Here is a 16,467-nt window from a genome sequence, read left to right on the forward strand (position 1 = left end):
GCGCCGCCACCTGACAACGGAAGTGACGCACCGCCCCGCCCTCTCCTCCCGGACCAGCCGCATCCCCGCCCCTTGCCCGTATCTACAGCCCACGGCGCAGGGATTGGGCGCCATCTTGACAATGGGCGGAAGCCTTCAGGCAACAGGCCAGAATCCGATTGAGGATTGGTTCAGGGTGGGGTCCGAGCCGAAACCTGGGAAACGATTGGACACCGAGACCCTAAGGGGCGGTACCTACTGCTTAGCTATGTCTGCGGTGAGGTGGGGACGGAGGCACCGCCCCCGCCCCTACTCCACTGAGCCTCGCGTGCCCTACACTCGCCCTCCCGGGTCTGGAGACGTCTGCAGCAGTTGAGAGGTCGGCTAGTTGTAGTGTATTTGTCGGAAAAGTGGCTCTTCCTTGACCCCCATTTCTCTGTTTCTGGAGCTTTGTGCGGCGAGCACTGCCGTGAGGCTCAATCAATGATAGGAATTCCTGTCATAGCCCTCACAATTCATTTCCCTCTGGGCCCCTCGCTTTTGTAGAAACCACGCTTCAATCTGAAGATCCCTAGAGTCTCGACCAGGGAGGTTAACAGTGAAGAGTTCCTGTTAGCGATTCCAGCCACCTAACCTCAGCCCCTCCTGCTGCAGTTTCGGTCCCTTTCTCCTCCTCCTCCAGCAACCACGCCCTCCATGAATCAGCTTCTTGCACCAGCAGATGAGCCCTTTAAAGGGATTGCATCAGGCTGGTGACTCACTGGGGCCCTCTGAGAGCCTGGCTTCCCTCCGCTGGCATGCAGAAGCAGCTAGAAGGGCTCCGTGGTGGCAGCACCAGCCACCATGGACCCACTCCTTTGTCTCCCAGGTGTGAGCCAGTGTGCTTGCTGCATATGACTGTCTAACTCCCGGGTGTCTTTCCAGCTGTGTCATTCTGTATCCATGTGGGCACACGTGTCCAAGCCTGTGTGCACACTGCTGGATTTTCCTAGGGTGTGTGGCCAGGCACTTACGTGTATGCACGCATTTGTCATCTCTACACAGGCAGTGCCAGGACGTGAGAGTTGGTGTGAGTGAGTCGGGCTGCTTCCTCCTGTGTCCATCTCTTTGTCTCTGAATGCCTAGTGCACACTGAGCTGATGGGACTGAATAACAGTAGTAATCGAAACAGCTCCAGTATTATGTCACACACTGTGTTAAGCACTTTAGAGACATCAACGTTAAGGAGTCTGTTCACGGATGAAGCAGCTAGAGCTCTGAGAGGGGAAGTAAACTGTCCAAAGACATATACAGCTAATAATGGCAGGGCTGTGATTTGAACCAAGTCTGGCAGATTCCAAAAAGGCTGGATTTGAGTACTTGCTGTGTCCTTTACAAGCTGAGTGACTATGTGCAAGTTATCCCCATCTGTCAACATAGGGATAACACTTCGTGGGATCACTGTGAGGATCCAGTGAGTGTGGAAAGGGCTTTTCATGGGGCCTGGCGAATAAGAGTGCTCATACCCCTCTCAGTTACCGAGCTTCAATGCAGTGGGGGACCGAAAGTCAGGCACAAAGAAGCGGGGCCCAGCCCCCCAAGCTCCTCTGTCTGACAAAGTGAAAAGCCTAGGGATTCCGGAAGCCCTGACTCTGACAGGAATGAGTGTTGGGTTTTCCAGAGCTCTAATTATCAGCTAGATGAATCACTTAGAGCTGACACCACCATCCCCACCCCCAGGAGGCTCTCAGCCAATTCAAAATATAGAATTTTAACAAAGAGGGGGAGGGGGAGGAGAAAGAGAGGAGTAGGAGAGGTAATGAATAGAAAGGAAAGGTGCCAGCCAGAGGAAATGAAAAACTGTCACCAGGACACCAACAGGAGGAGACCGCTGCATCACACACATGTGTGTGTGCACGCACGCACACACACTCACACACATACACACACACACACGGTGACATACTCTCCTGCTGGCTCTCCAACTCTAGGCATGCTGGCAGACGGCGCTGCCATAACAAAGTGACGCCTGTCACAACAGCATGAGATGGTTGCTTGAGGATGTACCAGCAGATCTGCCTATTACAGAAGGAGAGGAGGAGACCTTCAACCCCGGGGAGCTTCCTCAGGCTTCTGGAACCCAGCAAACCCTTCCTACTGGCTGACTTCTGACTTCTCTTTGTGGCCAAGCCCCTAGACCCAAGGTATGGCAAGTTCCGAGTGCCAGGCCCACACCTGGTGGCTGGGTACCACCACTGTGAGCAGAGGCACCGCTTATCTTACCCGGTTACCAGCATCAGGAGGGCTGGGCGGCAGAATAGTGTAGTGCAGTAGGAAAGATCATGGAGTTTTAGGCATACAGACCTGAGTTCAAATCCCCACCCTCCTCTTCACTGGCTCTTTGACCTTGAGCAAGTCACCTCACCTCTCTGGGCCTGTTTGTTCATCTTTAAAATGGGGCTACTAATATAAACCTCCAGGGTTGTTGTAATGATGAAATGAGATGATTCATTCATTCCACAAAGATTTATGGAGTGCCTGCTATGTGCAGAGCACTGAGCTGGATGCTAGAGATCCAGTGGGACCAAACAGACCACAGTTCTGCCCTCCTGGAGCACGTAGAGCCCCTGGCACAGGGCCTGGCACACAGTGAGATTCAACAAGCAGTAGCTATCTGTGATGACCATCTTGGCATTCTGCCATTACCTTAATCACAGGACCTGGCAGATGCCTCCACCTTCCCCCTGAGGAAAGTGGCCTCAGTTTCCTCAACTGTAAAATGACAGAGTTGGATTGGATCAGTGATTCCCAACCTTCTCACCTTGAAAGCTTCTTTTAGTATCTTCCATCCACATGAGCCTCATATCTGGTAAGATTTTGTCTCCCGTACAACCTGCATCAAGTCATTTCTTCCTTTTTATTCATTACAGCCTCGTATTACAGCCATAAGAGCTTGTGATCAGGAGGAGCAAGCCAGTGTGGCCACCACGCTGTTGGTATAACTCCAGCCCGAAGCAGAGACCAAGCTGGCTTGGGTAACCTGCACATACTATGTGCTGTTTCTCTGGGTCCCTCTGGAACACTGATAAGAACTCAAGGGACTCCTGCTGCCCTCAGGGACCCTTCAGTTGGGGATGCCAGACTGGAACTCACTGAACTGGATGCTCTCCTGCAAGTCCCATCCAGCTGAGAGCTGGAGATGTCACATCACTCGTGTGGCCCCCAAGGAGATCTGAACTTCAAGCCATAGGCCACCCAGCTCTCTTCAGAGCCCTGGGAGTCTCCTCCCCCAAATGAGAGAGCATCCTGTACTCTTCTCTCCAAGGCCTGGAGGGGAGGGAGAGGAGGGGGCACGCCATCCCACCTGAGCACTCAGAATTCCAGGGGGCTCAGTCAGCAACTGGGATCCCCACATCGGGGTATGTGCGGGCTTGAACAAAGGCTGCAGCAATGAGCACAAAACCCAAACACCGATGGGACGATGACATTTTGAAATATGTTTTTCATCTTTCCCTTGGTGTCCCTCCACCCTTCCCTTGTGCATGTAGTTAGGTTACTCTGCATACATTACGCCAGGAAACAAATGATACGACAGAATGCAGAGTTCATTTTTTGCTTCTGAATTCCAAGAGGCTTGCCTTCAGGGAGGAATGGAAAGAATATCTGTGCGGATCCAAATTTAGAAAACTGTAACAAGGGGGATCTGGGAGACTGAGACTTTAGGGGGTGGCCCCTGAGAATAGAGAAGCTTCTCCTCAGCCTCTGAGCTAGAGGGCATCAGGGCCCGGGAAACAGGAAGAGTTGTGTTCCTTTTCTTGGTGGGGCACCAAGAAGTAATAAAACCCTCAAGAAACAGCTGTGCGCTGCACTGGGGCAAACAGCGGGGCCTAACTAACCCAAGACCCTAGGAATTTCCTGGGCCGGAGTGGCCTGGAAAAAGTAGAGTAAGAATCTGAACACTCAGAGGGGGATGGGTCAGGAAGGAGCAACTCAGCAGCATCCTGAACAGGCTGAAGACAGAAAACCAGGACAAAACTAGGACATCTCAGGGGATGCTAGTGTGACTGGACCAGACACCATCAGATCAGACTACCCTGCCCAAGCTTTGGCATCTTCAAAGGAAGTGCCCTAGAATTCAACCAATTCTGAGGAAAGTGATGGGGAACTCTGAATTGACTGCAATTAAGTTTCTGCCACTCTGGCTGAGTGAAGCCAAATATGAATTCAGTTGAGTTAGAGAAAATTCAAGTTATATTTCTTACACACCTGAAATTGGAACCAGCTATACTCCTTATCCACAAGGCCCTGTATCATTTGCCTCACCCCCTTCCCATTTCTCCTGCCTCCCTCCCCTCTGTCAACAGTCACAAGGGTATTCTGTTATTGCCCCCAACCCCCAAGCTTTCTCACCTCGGGACCTTTGCACTGGTGATTTCCTCTGCCTTCCCTTGGCTCTTTAAATGGTAGGCTCCTTCTCAGTATTTTGTTTTTCTTCTTTCTTTCTCTTTTTATTAATTTTTATTGGAGTATAGTTGCTTTACAATGTTGTGTTAGTTTCTGCTGTATACCAAAGTCAATCAGCTATATGTATACATATATCCCCTCTTTTTTGGATTTCCTTCCTATTTAGGTCACCACAGAGCACTGAGTAGAGTTCCCTGTGCTATACAGTAGGTTCTCATTCGTTATCTATTTTATACATTGTAGTGTATATATGTCAATCCCAATCTCCCAATTCACCCCACCCCCCCTTCTCAGTTTAACTTCTTCAGTCCACACTTTCTGAAATAAAACCACCTATTTTCTCTCAAAGGGCCCTGTTTATTTCCTTCATGATGCCTATATGTTTACTTTTGTTAGTCTCCCCCTCCAGAACATCAGCTCCCTGAGAGCAGGACCCCTGTCTCTCTTGATGTTCCCTCAGTAGCTAGCACTGTGACTCAGATTACTTGTGGAATGAATGACCCGTGGCTTGCCATAGCTTGGCGGGCACTGAGCTCCCTCCACCCCTACACCTGGGCCCCCGCCAGCCTTTCCCAGCAATCCAGGACCAGATGCCAAGACCCATAACCTTGGGGCTTGAACACTTAGCTGTGCTCTACCCCAGGGACTCGGCATGAGTGTGTCTCAGTGGACCCTGGTTCCCTCCCTCCCACCTGTCCTCCCAGCGCCTTGCCTCAGAACCATACAGACCCGCTGGCATCTGTGCACAACGCTTATGGAACATGCCCAGAGCCCCTCTTCCCAGCAACCCGTGCTAGCCCTACCTCTTTGCTCCCTGGCCTGGGGGCTCTTCCTTGCTCTGCTCCCCATGTAAAAGCACACCATTTAAAAGCCTCAGACCTAGACCTCTCCTCCATCCTTAGGCCAGACTCCCAGCATGAGACCTCTTCAAGTTTGGGGGCATCTGCAGACACGTGGGAAATGTCTGCAAGGGAGGCTGCATGCAGACTTCCCTCCGGTTCATCATACTGGAAGGGGTGGCTCTCTCCCCACTGGCTTTGAGAACATGGACATTTCCACAGTGAGGAACCCCTTTCTGTGCCTGCCCTCTGGTTTCTCTTACCAGCTGTCTTCTTCTTGTGCTGCTCCCCTTAACTCTAGCTGTCAAAGGGGCCTGGAAACTCAGAGAAGTGGTTTTCTCCCTGCTAGGACCCAGTGTTCTCTCCGGAAGGCAAAGGGCAGAGTCTAAGTGCCTTCTGGGGCCTCTGGGCAATGAAGTAAATACAATAGGCAGAAGATTCATGGTGGGTGGGTGGGTGTTGATAATGCAGATTCTCGGGTTCCAGGTTCTGTTTCAAATCTGGGGAGCCAGGAAGGTGGCTCTTCTAGACACATCTCAGTTGGTTCTGACGAGGTGGTCCAGGGACAACACTTGGACAGACTGGGCTAGAATGTGAATGCAGTGACCGTGGGCTGCCAGCACCCGAATGAACACTCCTCTCCAGTCTCCCTCAGGAAATGATTACCTCCTCTGCTAGATTCTAAGCCCCTCTCCAGAAGGGACCAAAGCTTACTGGACGATGTGTGCTCAGCAGAAGGCCTGGCACATGGCAGCTGCTCTGTGGACGTTTGTTTGATGAAGACAAACTCTCTGGTTCCATAGGACAGAGCAGCTTTTACTGAGATGGTGGCAGGGCTGGTACGGCTGCAAGGGAGCTACAACAAAGGCTGGGGTTCTAACCCTGAGAACGCCTTCTTCCCTGAGGACCCAATGACTCTCAGAATCGGAGCCTGATTTCTTGCTGTGGGATGAGCTCCCACACTTGAGGGGAGGGCCCAGGATTACTCCAGCCTCTCCACCTCAGGAAAGAGCAATGAGACTAACAACCTCTTCAACAGGGAATCGGAACAGAAGAGCCGCTTTCCCCCTGACCAGACTGAAGGCCTCTCCTACATTCTCCAACTTTGCTGCATATTCGTATCACCTGGGAAACTTAAAAAACTCCCACTGCCCAGGCCACACCTCATACCAAGTAAATCCAAATAGGTGAGGGTGAGATAGGTGATTCCAACGTGCAGCCACGCTTGCGACCCAGCACCCTACGACACAGGACCGACAGGGAGCCCAGCGCGGAGGGGAAAGCATGAGGCACAGACCTGTTCGCATCCCGTTTAGTTTTGTGAGAAAAAAACCACAATTACAAGAGAAATGGGATGCTCAGGCCAAGCACATTTAATAATCCTCACTGGGAGAGGGTTGAAAACTATTTGACACATTCCCTAAACCAGTAAATCAGAGATTCAGATAAATAATGATCCAAAGGGGGGACTGTCATCTACCCCAAGGCCACAGACAGATAACTAGAATTCTGGGTCCCAGGGTGAGTCTGGGAGGTGGGACCCTGTGAAAGGCAGCTGTGACAGGTGATGTCTGTCAGACACCAGCTTCTGGGCTGGCCCTGCTCCCTTCCCAGGTTCTGGGCGGGGAGGGAGAGCAGGCTTTGGCTCAGTAGAACTCTGGAGGAACCTGAGTGGGGACCAGGGCTGGCTGAGGGGACAGGCTCACTTATAGTTTTTGGAGGGAAATTCCCGCCGGCCTTTCCCCTTGCCGCCAAAGTTGCGCACCCGATGGATGACCTGCAGCTGCTGCTCGATGGTCGCGGTGATGTTCACATCATCGGGGATGTGGACGTAACGGACATTCCGGCCTGTCACAAAGAGGTCATCCAGCTCGACCTGATGCCCCCAACGGTCCGTGTAGGTGACCTGGGCCAGGCGGATGTTCATGAAAGCATCAACGTTGTCTATGCGTCCGCGGGCCATGCTCTCATCCCGCAGGTCCACGGTGGTGACCTGGCCCTGGAGGCCCTGCAGCAGGATGATCAGGCTGTTCTCGGAGATGGTCCGCTCCTTCACTGAGTGGCTCACTGCCATTCTTCCACACTGCGGCTGCTCGCTCTGGGAGGGGCACACAGAGGGGAGCTGTGGCAGGCTAGCGGGAGCGGTTGCTAACTCACCTCCACCAGGTTTTTTAGCACAAAATCCCCAGCCCAGACATCCCCAAGTCTGCCCACCTCCCCAATTTCTGTGTCTATGGAGCACCCTTAGGTGCTTCATGTACACATCTCATAGAATCCTCACAACACCTTGCAAGCCAAGGATCACTTATACTCACTTTATAAATGATGAAAATATGGCCGGGAGAGGTTAAGTCACTTGCCCAAGGTCACACAGGTGATAGGCGGAGGTGCTGGGATTCAAATCCATCGCTGCCTGACTCCAAACCCCACACCAGTGGTTCTGAACCCTCACTGTATGTTAGAATCATCCGCTGAGTTTTTACCTGGCTGCCACACCCCAGAGGTTCTGATTCATTTGGTCAGGGGTGGGGCCCAGGTATCCTATTTTTTAAAAGCTCCCCAGGTAATTCCAATGTGCATCCGAGTTTGAGAACCACTGCTCTAAAGTGTAGTTTACACCCTTGCTACTCAAAGTAGGATCTGTGAACCAGCAGTTTCAGTATCAGCCAGGCACCTGTTAGAAATGCAGAATCTCCAGGCTTTCCCCGGAACTACTTAGAGAATATGCATTTTAACGTGACCCCTAGGTGAACCACCAGTTCTCAAACAATCGCCTGCATCAGAATCACCTGGAGAACGTGTTAAAACACAGATTGCTGGGCCCCCCTTTCAGTTTCTAACTCAGTCGGTCTGAGGTGGGGCCCAAGATTGGGCACTTCTAAAATATTCTCAGTTGATGCTGATGTTACCGGCCTGGGGCGCACTGAGAACGACTGGTCTACAGGATGCTGCCACCATGTAACCAGAAATTTAGATAATTGCTTGAAAAAAAGAAATGGTAGCATATACAGCACATACGTTTTGAAGGTAGAGAAATGGAGGTTCGACTCCCCACTCCACCCACACTCTGTAAACGTAGGACAGTTACTTAATGTCTCTGAACCTGTTTCCACGTCTATTAAACCGTAGGCTAAATGAGGCTAACAAGCTCTCACCACACTGAATGTATTTTCCTTTGCTTTCGATTATGCCCTGATGCTGTATTAATGTAACTTTGCCTTATCTATCCCCCATTTTCAGACCCTGAGTGCAAGTTGGTGGAACTTTCTTTTCTTTCCTTAAGACCTCACTCAGGATACCGACAGGGCTGTGCAGGGTGGCATTAAGTGTGGCAAGCTACCCATACCACTGACAAGGGGCTAGGAGCTGGGCCGGCCGACTCTAACGACCCCACCCAGGCTTCACCAGGAGTACGTGCCCAAGCAAGGGTTTGGGGCAGCACACTGACTGCAAAGAGGCAGGTCTGGTCTCGAGGACGGGCTCGGCCACTTCCTAGGAGGGCGACCTCGAGCAAGCCACTTGGCTTCTTCAAGCCTGTTAGCCAATCCCTAAAAGGGGGATGGTGATCACCCTTTACTCACAGAGCGTGGGAGTGGGCTTGGGTGAGGAGCTACGCTCAGCAATCGGGAGGAAAACGCTGGACCCGCTCCCTCCGCCTCCGCGGCTCCTGGCTCCCCAGAGTTCCGCCCCTGGCTCCCGGACACACCGCGCGCGTTCCTTCCGCTGTCCCGCTGCGCGTCGCCGCCGAAACTAGCGAGCGCCTAGCCGGCCTGCTCCTCTCCCGCGGCCGAAGTGAGAAGCCATGGCAACCGAGGGGCCGCTCTGCCCTCCCGGACCATCGAGAGCGCGGCAGCGCGCACGGCCCACGACCCCGCGGCAGGCCCAGAACTACAATCCCCAGAAGGCCTCGCGGGTGCGTGACTCGCGCTCCTGCAGCCGCGGCCTACGTCATTGGCTTCTCTCCTATTTTGGAGTCATTCTTCCGTTCAGCGAATCCGGTCGTCCCTCCTCCGTGGGGCAGTTAGTTCCAGAACCCCCGCGAATACCGAAACCAGGGCTGCTCAAGTCCCTTCTATGAAGTGGCGTCGTATAGGAGGGTTCCTCATTCGCGGATACGGAGGGCCGGCTGTATTCATTGAACCTTCACCGTGTTTCGGACACTTTCCCAGGCTCTGGTCGTAGGGGTGACCAAGGAGACAAGCTCCGTGATCTGATGACCCGACCCTTAAATCTACTCGGGGGGGGGGGGGGGGAGGCGGAGGAGTCGCCTATGAGAAAAAGAAAATTATGATAAAATTTCTTCAGAGAATTAAAACGGGTCGATGTTATAGTGACTGGGTGACCTGTTATTGGACGGTCAGGGATGTCCTGAGAAGGTGACATTTGACATCTGAGTTGAGATGAATTACATGAAGCCAAGCTTGTGAACACTAGGAGAAGAGCATTGCAATTAGAGGGAACAGTTTGTGCAAAGGACCTGGTGCAAATGAGCCTGACAATTTGGAAAAACGGAAAGGCCAGTAAGACTGGGAAGAGTAGTGTGAGAAGAAGTCGGAGAGGAAGGCAACAGCCAGGGTATTTAGGATTTTGCAAGCCAAGGTAAGGCGTTTGGATTTCTGGATTAGGAGTGCAGGCTCTGGAGGCTGTGCCTGGGTTTAAATCTGCCCCTTGTTAACTGTGTGACTTTAGACAAGTTAATTATCCTCTTTGTGCCTCAGGTTTCCTTATCTGTTACTGGAAGTGCAACAATAGGCCATCAAAGGAGAGTGACAGGATCTAATTTACAGTTTAAAAGGTCATTCTGTATAGCCTTGGAAAAGCTGCTTATCTTCCTTCAGCCTCAATTTCATTAGAAAAAAACAAAACATAATGACTAACTCAGAGAATTGTTTTAAGGTTTGAGTGACCTTCATTAATCTGTGAAAGCACCTGGCACACAGGAGAAGCTCAATAAGAGTTAGGCTTGTGTCATTCCTTTATCCTTTCATTCACTGGTTTCCACCTTCCCCAGGAGCCTTCTCTTTTTACCAGTCATCACAGCTGGTCTCTTCTTATCCTAAAAATTGAAATTGTCTTTCTCCTCCATGCATGCTATTCTTGTTTTCCTACCTTCCACAGTAGAATTTCTCAGGAGAGGCCTCTATATCAGTGGTTCTCCAGTTGCAGTCCCTTTTCCAACCTCATTTCTGTGTGAGACTGGATTTTCTTCATGTACTTCAGCCAAAACAACATAGCACAATGGGCTGAATGCAGAAGCAGATATGAGAATCCAATATCCTTCTGTTGTGATAGACATTAAAGAGATTTGCAAAACTATAAAGCAGTGTCACTCTTCTCACCATATTTTTTCTTTTGGAAAATATAGTTATTTTTAAATAGAAATATGTTAATGGGTCTGTTGTTATTTAAAAGAAAATTAATATTAAAATTTTAATTTCATATATATGTGATTGCCATATATATATATACACACATACACATACACACACACACACACATATATATATATCCCCCACATAAACAAACACGTTTGGGGGTTTTCAATAATTTTTTTTTAATAAATTTATTTATTTATTTTTGGTTGCGTTGGGTCTCCGTTGCTGCGCGTGGGCTTCCTCTAGTTGCAGCGAGCGGGGGCTACTCTTCGTTGTGGTGCGTGGGCTTCTCATTGCGGGCTTCTCTTGTTGCAGAGCACGGGCTCTAGGCGTGCGGGCTTCAGTAGTTGTGGCACGTGGGCTCAGTAGTTGTGGCTCATGGGCTCTAGAGCACAGCCTCAGCAGTTGTGGCGCACGGGCCTAACTGCTCTGCGGCATGTGGGATCTTCCTGGAACAGGGCTCGAACCCGTGTCCCCTGCATTTGCAGGCAGATTCTTAACCACTGCACCACCACGGAAGTCCCTTCAATAATTTTTAAGAGTACAAAAGTGTCCTGAGACTGAAAGTTTGAGAACTGCTGCTCTGTCCTGAAGGCTTTCACCTACTCACTCAACTCACTGTAATCTGGCTTCTTCTCGAGTATTTTGAGTTCTACTCCCGTTAACTTCTCTGAAGAAGGTTACTAATGATTTCCTTGTTCTTAAGAGAACCTCTATCTCTTTCTTAGTCCTTACTTCCATGATCCTTCTCAGTGATTGACCATATTGACCATCGTCCTCCTTGGTAATTTTTTTTCCCCCTTGGGGCTTTGTATCACTTGGTTTCACCCATTTCTCTGATTGTTTCTTCTCCATCTCTCTTTTTTTAACCCCACTTCATTCTGCTCCCTAAACATGTGTGCTTGTTCTGGGGCTGTATTCCGGGCCCAGCTATCTTCTTGGTCGAGTATCTCTTTGCCACCTACTACTACATGCTGAATTTCTTGTCTACATCTCTAGCCCAGACTACTCCACAGAAGACCTCCATTTCCCAACTGTCTGTTGCTTATTCTCACATGTGTCACTGGTACTTGGAACTCAGCGTGTCTATAGGACAAGTTCATCAAGTCTTTCCCAAATGAATTGCTACTCTGAATTTTTCTATTTCTGTGGTTGCTACCACCATTTTTCAACTACCCAAGTGGGCACCTTGAATAAGCTTGACAACTTCTATCATTTCTGGATTCACCCACACCTGTCACAGTCAGTGAACTCTGAAGATTCTATGGAATTTGTCTCCCAGCCTTCACTTGCCTTTTTATTCTGACTGCCACCATTCTAGTTGAGACCCTCTTTTTCTCATCTAATTCCTTATAAAAGCCATCTTACTGGTCTTTGTGTCCCATGATCCTTTGCGAACAGATTCAAAGTACAGTTATGATCTTATTTACCTGCTAAGAAAATAATCAGTTCACTAGCAGAAGAAAGTTTCCAGTGCTGACATTGATTTGATTCCAACTTACCTTCCAGCTGAATCTCCTTCAGGTTCTCTACCCAGACTCTCCAACCAGTGTTTCTTAAAGTGTGGTCTGGGAACCAGTTGGCCTTAAAGTTATCTGGAATGCTTGTTAAACCCAACCCCACACCTACAGACTCAGGAGTGGAGCCCGGGGATCTGCACATCTAGCAGTGTACACTACAATTGGAGACCTGCTGCCCTCCTTTCTAGTCAGACTCAGCAACCCCCAGACAAGCCCTGCACTCTTGTCTCTGCCTTTGCTGTACTGCTCCATCTGCCTGGGATCTTCTCTTTTTATCTATAGATGTTAAGTCCAATCCCTCCTTCAAAGGCTGGCTCCATTGCTGTACCTTTCTGAAGTCTTCCCTGATTACCCCAATTGGGAGTGATGCTGATAGCGTATTGCTTAGTATATGTTTGCTTGTTGCATGCAGATTCACCATAGTTATTACGTAAATCTTGCTTCTCCTGCTCGTCTCTTGGGTGTTGAGACAGGCAGAAGGTCCTAGGAGGCCCAAATGCTTCACCCTACAGACAGCAGTTGCAGGAGGGACTGGTTTTATGAATGTGGTGAGAAGGTGATGGGGATCTGAATGAATTGGTGGCAGTGGGGTGGAAAGAAGGGATGAGTGTTAAAGACTCTGAAGAGAGCTAATCAGAATCCTTGGGGGCTGATTAAATCTGGAGTGCGGTTTGCAGAGGGGGAATCAATGACTGAAATTTTAACACTGGGTATCCAGAGAGGTGGTCCATTGATAGGAATAAGAGGGTTGGGGGGTCATGCCTGTGGAGGGTATCTCATTTTTTGGCTACTCAGACACCGAACTCCTTTCCCATTTGGGGAAATCTGACATTCTATGAATTTCAGTGGGAGGTGAGGTTCTGCTTCCCACTCCAGATGATTTAAAGGCCTTGTCAGGTATGGCATGGGCTTGTGACATAAACTCAGGCATTATCAGATTCTAAATCTGGAGCAAGTGACACGAACCAGCAGGAACTGTTTAGGCTCCGTCCTGGTGTCTGTGTCATCCAGTGCCTCATTCCTGGGGGTGCTGCTGGTGCTGGAGTGCTTTCCTATGCTGCCTTCCCTTCCTCGGTTCCTGGCCATTTCCCATGGTCCTTCAGTCTTCCTGACAACTGTGAGTTGCCTGAAGCCCTTTCAGTAGAGTCCTTCTCTACCTAAGTAGCCAGAATTAGTTCCAGGTTTTTTTGCAACCTGAAACCCAGACAAGGGTCCACTTGAATTGACTTCAAGAGCCTTGAATTTCCCTGTTCCCTTTAGATGAGCTCTGTTGTGGTTCTGTATCCAGTTGTCAGAGAATCACAGAATCCTGAGAGTTAGGGTGATTCCCAGGTCACCTGCTCCAACTTACCACCCAGGGTCCACATCCCCACTCCACCCCCCGACAGATCCTCCCGTAACCACTGCCCGAGACTCCAGTGACCAGCAACTCACTCCTGTGCCAGCTGTTTTACTCCATTGTTGAGAGGTTTGGGGTAACTTCTACCCATCACTTCTGGTTCTTTTCTATGGAGAACTGTCTCATTTTGTATTATATTTAAGAAGTTTCTTCATGCCTTTCAAAAGTGAAATAAATGTCCTGAATAAATAAAAATGACGTCAGTGTCAGACACTAAGCTTAGGGTGATGGAGCATCTCAGGGAAAGTGAGTCTGCAGTCCAGGTGAGGGGGGGCGGATACAGAGATTTGTGAGTTAATAGTACTGGTTGAAAATAATGGCCTCTCTGAAAAAAGGGATGCAAAACAATTTGCAGAAGAATGCAAACTAAGCACTGCAGGGCACATAAAACATTTGGTCAGCACTGGGGCAAGAGCGCTGGGGTGAGGGTAACGGATAGGGTGAGGGTGAGAAATGGAGTGTGAGAGAGAGATGAGGTGAGAGTGAGGATGGGGGTGGGGGAAAACGCCAGGGATGAAATAAGGATCCTCCAGCAGTTGCCCTGGCCGTTCTGACAGACTTAGAAACGGCTACGTTAATGCCTGCATCAGACGGCCATCCTCAATCAGAAGCCACCGAGGGAGAGAGGGGAAGTGTGGTCAGAAGTCAGTAGGATTTGGGACTTTCCTGGTGGTCCAGTGATTAAGACTCCGCACTTCCAGTGCAGGGGGCACGGGTTCGATCCCTGGTCAGGGAACTAAGATCCTGCAAGTGGGCCTGGCGTGGCTGGTGGGGTGGGGGAAAGAAAAGAAATTAGTAGGATTGGAGCCCCCAAGGACAAGGGTGAGAGAGTTTTAGGAAGAAAAGGGTCTTGAGCAGGGCCACGGAGAATGGGGAGCAGAGAAGGTGGTGGGGTCCAGCAGAGTTGACGCCTGGAGACTTGAGAAGGGACCTACCTGTGTAGTGACAGGAGCTATATGGGGAGCAGGAGGGAGGAAGGCGAGGCGGCTCGGAAGCCCTTAGAGCTGGTGAGTGAGCTGAGGAGGCCCTGGAGGAGCAGAGGCCGTGCTGCGTGGGAGCGGGTTGGACCGAGGAGCTCCCCAGCTGCCACTTGGTGCACTTTTAAAAACATTTAATTAGTTAATTAATTAATTAATTTTTGACTGCGTTGGGTCTTCGTTGCTGCGCGCGGGCTTTCTCTAGTTGCAGCGAGCGGGGGCTACTCTTCTTTGCGGTGCGCAGGCTTCTCATCGCAGTGGCTTCTCTTGTTGCACAGCATGGGCTCTGGGCACATGGGCTTCAGTAGTTGTGGCTCGCGGGCTCAGTAGTTGTGGCTCGTGGGCTGTAGCGCGCAGGCTCAGTAACTGTGGCACACAGGCTTAGTTGGTCAGAGGCATGTGGGATCTTCCCGGACCAGGGATGGAACCTGTATCCCCTGCAGTGGCAGGTGGATTCTTAACCACCGCACCACCAGGGAAGTCCCCGGTGAACTTCTGAGGTGCAGAAAGGGGTCTCGGTAGGGAAAAAGAGATAAAAGATGTGGTGAGGTAGAGAGGAGAGGCGAGGGAGGGCATCTGACACGGGTATTATCTTCTCAGTTGTAATGGAAGCTGAGAGGCCTTCTGGATATCCAGAAAACCCAAGTCAAGCATCCTTGACCTTCCCCTTGAATACCTGAAAAAAAAGTCAGCCCCTGGGGAATTTTATAAAGAGCAGGAGGGTGGAGTGATCTGAAGCCAATGTGCACATCTAGGATTTAGGAGTCTTGGGTCTGCCCCCAGCTCTATAAAGCTTTCTTTATAATACTTATTTTATCCTTTGTGCGTTTTAAAGTTGTATGTATCAAGTAACCCTAAAATAAAGAGAAACAATATATGAAGTTTATAGACAGTGGTTTTGGATGAATTATGTAAGAGATGGGAATTTAAACAACTTCCTTTGTTGTAATTTCAGCTGTCTCTGTGACTTTCTTTTTTTTTTTTAATGTATTTATTTTATTTATTTATTTTTGGCTGCGTGTGGGCTTTCTCTAGTTGCGGTGAGCAGGGGCTACTCTTTGTTGTGGTGCACAGGCTTCTCATTGTCGTGGCTTCTCTTGTTGTGGAGCACGGGCTCCAGGCACGCAGGCTTCAGTAGTTGTGGCTCATGGGCTCTAGAGCACAGGCTCGGTAGTTATGGCGCACGGGCCTAGTTGCTTCCAGGCATGTGGGATCTTCCCGGACCAGGGCTCGAACCCGTGTCCCCTGCATTGGCAGGCGGATTCTTAACCACTGTGCCACCAGGGAAGCCCTCTGTGACTTTCAAGAAGTCACTTTTATTTTTTTCCTCTTATTTTTCTCCCAGGATACGGGACTAGTGTTAATGACCCACCCTGGCAGGTCCTTCACCTTCATAATGAAATTGGAAAAAAAAAAAAGGGCCACACCTAGTGGTGTGGCCTCGCTAAGCCTAATGCAGCTGGGGTTTCCTGTGGTTCTGGGAACTAACAGAGAAGGTAATGTTATTTTTGACATCAGAGGAGTGACTGGCCAGAAACAAAAAGAACACAGCGTGTGTATGTGGGGTGGTGGGGGGTGTTAAGGGGATCAAGTAATCCAGAATAATCTCCATCGGCCCTTGGAACGCATCTTGACATTCTCATCTGGAAAGAGGTGGCTATGATCTGAGAATTTACTTCACGTTGGATCATGAAACTGGGCAGGGAAGATTCAACTGTGAAGAGGGTTCTCCAGCCCAGTCCCTTGAAAACACTTCTTTTCACTCCCTCTGTGCCAGCTGTCCAGGAATTTGGCAGCTGAAGAGGAGTTTTCCAGGGCATAATTCAAAGGGAGGAAGGGGGAGGTAAACAGTGTATCAGTTTTTGGATTTTAATTTGGGTCTTTACAATTCGGTATTATGCAAATATATATATATTTATATATATATATATATAT

General features: G+C 49.8%; 1 protein-coding gene across 1 annotated transcript; it reads right to left on the reverse strand.

Annotated features, from left to right (window-relative positions):
• Nucleotides 1–6,611: 6,611 nt before the first annotated feature.
• LSM10 (LSM10, U7 small nuclear RNA associated) lies at nucleotides 6,612–9,140 on the reverse strand. The gene is made up of 2 exons (XM_068537874.1): nucleotides 8,843–9,140; nucleotides 6,612–7,359 (listed from the first exon to the last, which is right to left on the reverse strand). Exon 2 carries the CDS (start codon nucleotides 7,333–7,335, stop codon nucleotides 6,964–6,966), a length of 372 nt encoding a protein of 123 aa, XP_068393975.1. The 5' UTR covers nucleotides 7,336–7,359; nucleotides 8,843–9,140; the 3' UTR covers nucleotides 6,612–6,963.
• Nucleotides 9,141–16,467: the final 7,327 nt, after the last annotated feature.

The sequence above is a fragment of the Eschrichtius robustus genome, chromosome 3 (genome assembly GCF_028021215.1).
Source record: "Eschrichtius robustus isolate mEscRob2 chromosome 3, mEscRob2.pri, whole genome shotgun sequence".
NCBI classification, from domain to species: Eukaryota; Metazoa; Chordata; class Mammalia; order Artiodactyla; family Eschrichtiidae; genus Eschrichtius; species Eschrichtius robustus.